Below are 8,322 nucleotides of genomic sequence, written 5' to 3' on the forward strand. Positions count from 1 at the left end.
TAAATCTAATATTTTTGGGATGAGAATACATGCAGTTTTATAAAGGTTTTACAAAATAGACACAAGTACTTGAAATTACATTCTATGTTGGATTATGAATACCGAATATCACCCTTTTAGCTTGGTAGCCTAAGAAATAGGGAACAGACACCCTAATTGACGTGAATCCTAAAGGTAGATCTACGGGTACTAACTCCCCCCATACTGGAAAATTGTATGCTTTAGTACTTCGAGTTATTAATACAGATGGATTTCTGTTTTGGGGATATTCTATATGCATTTTGTTAATGTCGGTTACCAGGTGTTCAACATATGAATGATTTTTATACAGATTGTATGTTATTGAAAGATGAAATATTGTGGTCTATTATTACGATTTGATATATATAGGTTAAACCTATAAGTCACCAACATTTTTGTTGACGTTTAAAGCATGTTTATTCTCAGGTGATTATTAAGAGCTTTTGCTGTTGCATGCTAAAATATGGACAAGATTTGGTGTCAGCATGCTTGTATAATATTGTTTAAAACTGCATTCGAGATTTACTTTGTTGTAACATATTAATATTGTAAACCAATATGTATTGGTCGTGTGTAAGTGTGATATTTTTAGATTATCAAATTCTTGATAATCTAGGTGGTGTCCTTTCAACCTTGTCAATAAAATAAAGGTTATGGTTTGTTTTAAAAACGAATGCAGTCTTTGAAAAATGTCTCATATAGAGGTCAAAACGTCGCAAAGAAATCAATTAATATGAAACGTTTATAATCGATATGAACGGAACATTTCACAGAGGCCACTAGTAACATTTATATTATGGAGTAGAATGACTGGTACGCCCACTTTCAAAATTAGGATGTGTGGTGGGAGGCCAGGGTAGTTGAGCGAGTTTAAGTATTTCGTTGGATACAGCATTTCTGCTGCACCACCGTCATTTGGAATTGGTGTTGCACTGTCATAACTGTTGTAGGTTGTTACTGGGCCATCAACCATGTCGACAATTAACTTGTTTATAGCATTTGTGTCATCGTTTTTGGGACGAACGATTGCCTTCTGTTGGAGTTCAGCGGCAGTTGGATGGTGCAACGATTCACGGGGGTATATAAAAGAAATGACATTTTGTAGACCATTTTCATCATCGGGAATGCAGTACCTATCTGGAATACATACCCAACGACTATTACGTGGGTCTTCTGAATCATGAGTCCCTATAAGACCGTTTCCCAAACCTAATAACCACCGTGAAAATTCCTCATTCCTCGACTTTTCAGATGCCGACAAATCTGGGCGTAGTAACCTCATATTTTGTGTTAGAACAAATACTTTGAAGTCTCGCCACAGATAGGAAGTTGTAATGCAAGCAGCTAATATGTCAGATTTGCTCCCTTTTTTCTTTACTGGTAACATTTGTTTAAAATCACCCCCAAGAATAAAAGACTTTCCCCTAAAAGGTGTATCGTTTTCTAGAATGTCTCTTAGGCTCATGTCTAGAGATTCAAAACAGCGCTTGTCATTTATTGGAGCCTCATCCCAGACACTCAAATCTGTACTCTTGATCAGCTTTGCCATCTAAGTATTTTTCTTTATATTACACATTGATTCATCTGTTAGGTCCAATGGTAGTTTGAACCGAGAATGCGCAGTTCTTCCCGAAGGCAGTAGCAGAGAAGCAACACTGGACGATGCCACAACCAATACAATATTCCCTTTTGCTCTTAATGCTGTGATAATTGACTTCCATAAGAATGTTTTGCCCGTACCGTCATGCCCATACACAAAAACCAATTCAGGTTGGTTAAAAATAGAAGAATTTGTTACCAGTTGATACACTTGTTTCTGTTCTGAGTTCATACTACGTTCCATTTCTAATCGTTCGACTTCAAGAGATTCACGGTTGTAGTTTTTTTCCTCCATGATTAGCCTGTTTGCTAGATCGACAAGGAGGTCAGGTGGTAATGTTGGAAGCGCATAATCAGAAATTAACTTCAAACATTGATTTAAAAGGACTTCAACCTCAAACAGATTATAATTATGGAGGTCCTCATCATTTATGTACAGCGTTGGCATATTTAATGCCACTGCTGCACGTAGTGGTATGTTGTCAGACATCAATTTCCAATGGTTATCCCAGAGTTCAACTTGATTACTTACCAGGCAGTATGCCAAAATATGAGCAAAAAGGGAGCGAAGCTGTGAAGCAGTTACAGACGCAGATGCTTCCTCCCATGTCGTTGCCCATTCTTTATCGTCGCCTAACAAACTAGCAGACTGGCAAGCCAGCCTATATGTACTATGGACAACTTTGTTAACAGTTCTGATATCTTCAAAACTTTGGCAACCCTTTTGATGGCACATTAACATTCTGAGAAAGAAAGCCTCTTCATACGAAGGATGTATGTAGGATATTCTCCCAATAGAAGGTTTCTTCAAGTTTGTTTATCGCTGCCAACATTTTTTTGCGTCGTACCAAACAAAATCGGAAGGAAATTGTGACAACCCGGAAATTTTTGACCAAATTTAAACTTAATCTTTATACGATTGTGACACGATAAGCAAAGTCTGTAATGTTGAGTCTCAAAAATTTTGGAACTATATTCATGTAATCAATTTCCCTTTGACTGTACTCGACGATTCACGAACATTTATGTGTATATAGATATGTATATATAATATATAATTATATTAATTGAAAACGTTAACAAAGTATTAGAGGTTTAATACTTTACATGAACTTATTTGCTTCAATATGTTTATCGATGGAATTAGAAAATAATATCAAATGATTAAATTATCAGATACATCGTGATATGATTACGGGTCTCTGTTAAGAGGTCCACTTTGATTTAGGAGACCTTTCCTTTTTAACGGTATTCGAAATAATTGGTAAAGTGATCTACAAGTAAGAACAAATGTGTCAATAATCAAGGATTCGACAAAGGTTAGTGGAGATTACTGTTTGATTTCCAATACATGCTTTACCATAATTTTCTCGCGACCTTGATAATATAACTACTTAGCTTTCATATTATTTAATGTGAAAGTGAATTTATGGAGTGTAGATAATTAAGAAAATGGATATTACATTTTTCATAAAAATGATTTCATACGTTTAATTGACCTTTGGACTTTATCCCACGCTTCACCAGCTAACGGTAATTTAAAAACTTGAAAACCTGTTATGAGATATATACGATCTTACTTTTCTAAAACATTTTATATAACGATTTCCATTAATTTAACCTTTTAACAAAATAATTCCTAAATATATTTAGCTTTGAAAAACAAATTATAATATTTATTTGATTTGGTTTCAAATGTACTAAAACGTTTTCAGTTAAAAAGAACTTTATTATTAAAATGTTTTATAAGGTAATTTGTTTATATATATATATAATTTGAACTTAATTAAAGCTTTGTATTTGCACATATAAATGTAATACGAAATAATTTTTAAATGATTTTTAACTATAATAAGTTTTGAAATATATAAGTTTTGAAAAATTAAATATTATATTATTAAGTAAACATTTCAATTATATATAAGGTGTGCAAATTTTTTTTTTTTAAATGAATATATACATATATATATTTTACAATATGATAATGTATAATATTAATTTAGATATAAAACGTTTTGATATTATTAATTATATTTTAATAAATAACGAGGCGATGATTTATAGAAGCAAATGACCAAAACACTCAAGCGTATAAGTTATATTTAGAGTGACAACGTACAAGTAGAGTGACAACGTACAAGTCAATGGAACTAATTTTACAAGTTAACTGTATAAGTAAATATAAAATAATATTTATATAATTACAAAGATTAAATATATTATATATTAATTAAATTAAAACGTGTGTCGGCAAGATATTTAAATCGATCATGAGCTGGAACATCAAGCCATGCGATCGCATGGCAAGATGCCTACAAACCCATGCGATCGTATGGCTAGTAGGTGGTGCAAACATTCTATAAAACGCTCGATTTCTGGTTCCAGTTGAATCCATTCTCAAATCTCTCTCATTCTCTAATATTACTCCGTAATATATATTTAATTTATTTTATTATTATTTTTATTAATCTTATTATTATTATTATTATTATTATTATTATTATTATTATTATTATTATTATTATTATTATTATTATTATTATTATTATTATTATTATTAGTATTTATACATAAAATACTACGACGGAGTGCTGTTCGAGTATTTTTTTTAAAAACGGGTTTCAAATGGGTTTAAGCTAAGGAGATTATGGGTTATAGCTATGGAGGTTATGGGTATGGTTCATGGGTTTTTTTCGTGAGGCCAACCTAGCGTTTATCATCTCCGTTGCGTTTACGTACTTTCCTGCAATATTGAATCACAATATTGATATGTGAGCATTCATATCTTATCTTTTATATATTAATAGTGTATCCCTAACTAGTGCTCGAGTATATATGTTTATGCATGCTTGTATGCTTAATTTCATCGTTAAATAGTTTATGATAAATCACGAATTTGACACATATGCTACAGAGATAAGGTATATGACATGCATGTCGTTGGAAAGTGACCGAAAAATTAATAACTTTTCATTTAGAAATCATGTGGTTTCGATGAACGGATTAAAAGTTATGGTCAACTAAATTATCATTAATTCTAATATTGTTATTGTGATGACCCTAAAAATTTCGACTTATTTTGAACCAAATCTTTATATGATTTAATATTTTTGTCATAATAATTTCGACTTAGTTTTAAAACTTTTGTAAATGAGTTTTATATAACGGTTGACCACCCTGTTTGTCTAATGATTAACGAACGTTATAACTTGTGATAATTATATAATTGTGTGTGCGTGTGTATATATATATATATATATATATATATATATATATATATATATATATATATATATATATATATATATATATATATATATATATATATATATAATATTTATATACTAAATGATAAAAATTTACTATTGAATGATGCAATTTCAAATTAAATTTTTTACGTATATGATCTTTTTATTTTTATGATGTAAATTTTTTTAATTTATAAGAAGAAACGCAATTAAATCAAAGATGTACAAGCTATAAAGCACAATGTACAACAATGTAACTTAAATAGTTGAATCGAAATTAATTCATTTACTATTCATATGAATAGTAAATGAAATTAATTAATTTACTATTCACATAAAAGCGACATTATAAAAATTATTAATTAGTTACATAATATACCCCTAAAGTATTTGAGAAATACGATTTTTTAAATATTTACGATTCAAATTTGATTCAAATTTATTATTATATTATTATATTTTATTTCATTATTATTATATTATTATATTAATTATATTATTATAATTAAATTAATATTATATTATATATCTTTGTTAAGTCAAAAACTAGGAAAACACATATTACGCGTACAAACTTTATAAAAAAACCTTTTTACAACTAATTTTATAAAGCTTAAGACCAAAACAGATATATATGTATTCAAATATAAAAAGTAGAATTTTTACTCATACTTTTACCCGTCAATTATTAGCAACAAGAGTACGAAATACCGGTCCGTGAAAACTGTTGACAGATATTATCGAATTCTAATTCACACGTTTTATTTTTTATATTATTATATTATTTTAATATTATTATATGATTACTTTATTATATTATTATATTATATTATTATACTATATATATATATATATATATATATATATATATATATATATATATATATATATATATATATATATATATATATATATATATATATATATATATATATATATATATATATATATGACTCGATTCAGTTTCTGCAATCGATCATTTTACACTTACATACATACATATAACTCCATAAGATCTTATCATTATTATTATTATTTTATTATTATTATTATTATTATTATTATTATTATTATTATTATTATTATTATTATTATTAAGATTATTAAGATTATTATTAATCTTAGATAATTATTTATATCAGTTATGTATACACAAAATACTACGACGAAGTTCTGCTCAAATGATTTCAAACCGAGTTTTCAAATAAGTCAAAGCTAAGAAAATTATGGGTTATAGCTATGGAGGTTATGGGTAATGTTCGTGGGTATTGTTCGCAAGTCAAACCTAGTGTTTATCATCTCAGTTGCGTCTACTTACTTTCCTGCAATATTGAATCACAATATTGATACGTGAGCATTCATATCTTATCTTTTATATATTAATAGTGTATCCATGTCTAGTGCTCGAGTATATATGTTTATGTATGCTTGTATGCTTTAATTTTGTCGTTAGATAGTTTATGATGAATCACGAATTTGATACATATGCTACTGATATAAAGTATATGATATGCATGTCGTTGGAAAGCTATCGAAAAATTAATAACTTTTCATTTAGAAATCGCGTGATTTCGATGAACGGATTAAAAGATATGGTGAACTGAATAATAATTAACATTAATTGAAATTGCTTTTGAATCTGCAATTGATATTTAAACAAGCTATTTAAAAGATTGATAAATTGGATTTTCAAATATTACTAATCGAGTAAATGAATTTCTATATAAGGCACGTCTCGTTTTGTTGAACAATTATCAAAGTTGACTGTCTTATCATGTTTTAAAACATTATAAACACTATAATCTGATTTTTCAAGTATTGAAAAACTATGTGAAATAATAAAATATTATCGATTGCCATGATAATTCAAATATAATATAGCTCCTAAAATAAATAATATTTTGAGTTTGATAAACTATAAATTCGTTCAATTATCAAGACTTATACTATGTTAATATAATAAACATATATAGATTTAAAGATCATATTGGGTCAGGTTGACTTTTGAGATAACTTTTGTTAACTTTTGCATGTCGGTCTCGAGCATTATGATTATGATACACTATGACCTGACCTAGCTTGTTAGACATGTATTGACCAACATATGTTCTCTAGGTTGAGATCTACGGTTATTTTGCATTCCGAGTGTCGGTCACATTTCGGTGAATGACCTTATGTGCTGCTAAGGTGAGTTTCATATGCTCCCTTTTTTTTAATTGCTTTTGCAATCTATATTTTTGGGCTGAGAATACATGCACTTTATTTTAAACGCAATGGATACAAGTACATACTAAATTCTACACTGAGTTTGAACCTAAAATCCCTTAGCTTTGGTAACTAGTAGCTACCGGTTATAAGAACTGGTGGGCGCGAATAGTTGTATATGGATCCATAGGGCTTGACATCCCCGTCTGTTCCAGGTATAGAAACCCTAGCCTGAACTATAAAACAGACGTATGCTATTTGCGTTTAGTACACGTTGAATTGCTTGTATTGTACATGTTGGTTGCATGTATGTTAAAACAGGGGTATTTGTTATAACGTTAAAGCTTAATTACCAGGGTGTTCAATTTTGTAAAATATTTTGATAAACGTTTCTGGATGAAACAACTGAAATCTTGTGATCCACCTTTATATACAGATTATGCGCAATATTAAAACTATGAACTCACCAACCTTTGTGTTGACACTTTTAAGCATGTTTATTCTCAAGTTTCTAGAAGTCTTCCGCTGTTTGCTTATATGTTATACAAGCTATGTGCATGGAGTCATACATGCTTTATTCGAGAAAACGTTGGATTCACAAATTCATCACCATGTATCTTATTTTGACTGCATTGTCAAGGGATGTAGTATTGTAAACTATTATTTACAGTGATTGTCTATATGTAGAGGTCATCAGACATCAGAAACCTTGGAATTTGATATTCATATATGGTGTGTCTTTTCAAAAGAATGCAATGTTTACAAAACGTATCATGTAGAGGTCAGTACCTCACTATGAAATTGATGAATGATGTATCCAAATCCAAATGGATTTGGACAAATCATCACAGTTGATATCAGAGCTTGAGGTCATAGGGAACCAGAATTTGCATTAGTGTGTTTAACTGGTAATTGTTAAGATGCATTAGTGAGTCTGGACTATGACCGTATCTGTTTTTATCGCGTTTTGCTTATCATTAATTTTCGAAAATTACCTGCTTATCATTCTTAAGTCTAGACACATCTTACTGCATTGATTACATAAATAGTGTATAGACAAAATTCATATCTTAGCATATCTGTTACTGTAACTTTGCCTGACATCTTCTGAAGATTCCTCCGTAATTTATGGGATTTTGGTATTGATGTGTAAGCGAGGTGTAGATAAAATAGCTTTAAATTTCAGCAGGAAATACTATTAAATACGATACAATTTTACACAAGATATTTATTTATTTAGAGAATGGAT

The 8,322-nt window shown here is 29.3% G+C and overlaps 1 protein-coding gene across 1 annotated transcript; it reads right to left on the bottom strand.

Moving 5' to 3' along the window:
• Window positions 1–1,570: 1,570 nt before the first annotated feature.
• On the bottom strand, window positions 1,571–2,356 carry LOC139902584 (uncharacterized). The gene has a single exon (XM_071885192.1). It carries the CDS (start codon window positions 2,354–2,356, stop codon window positions 1,571–1,573), a length of 786 nt encoding a protein of 261 aa, XP_071741293.1.
• Window positions 2,357–8,322: the final 5,966 nt, after the last annotated feature.

This window comes from Rutidosis leptorrhynchoides, chromosome 3, assembly GCF_046630445.1.
Source record: "Rutidosis leptorrhynchoides isolate AG116_Rl617_1_P2 chromosome 3, CSIRO_AGI_Rlap_v1, whole genome shotgun sequence".
In the NCBI taxonomy this organism is placed as follows: domain Eukaryota; kingdom Viridiplantae; phylum Streptophyta; class Magnoliopsida; order Asterales; family Asteraceae; genus Rutidosis; species Rutidosis leptorrhynchoides.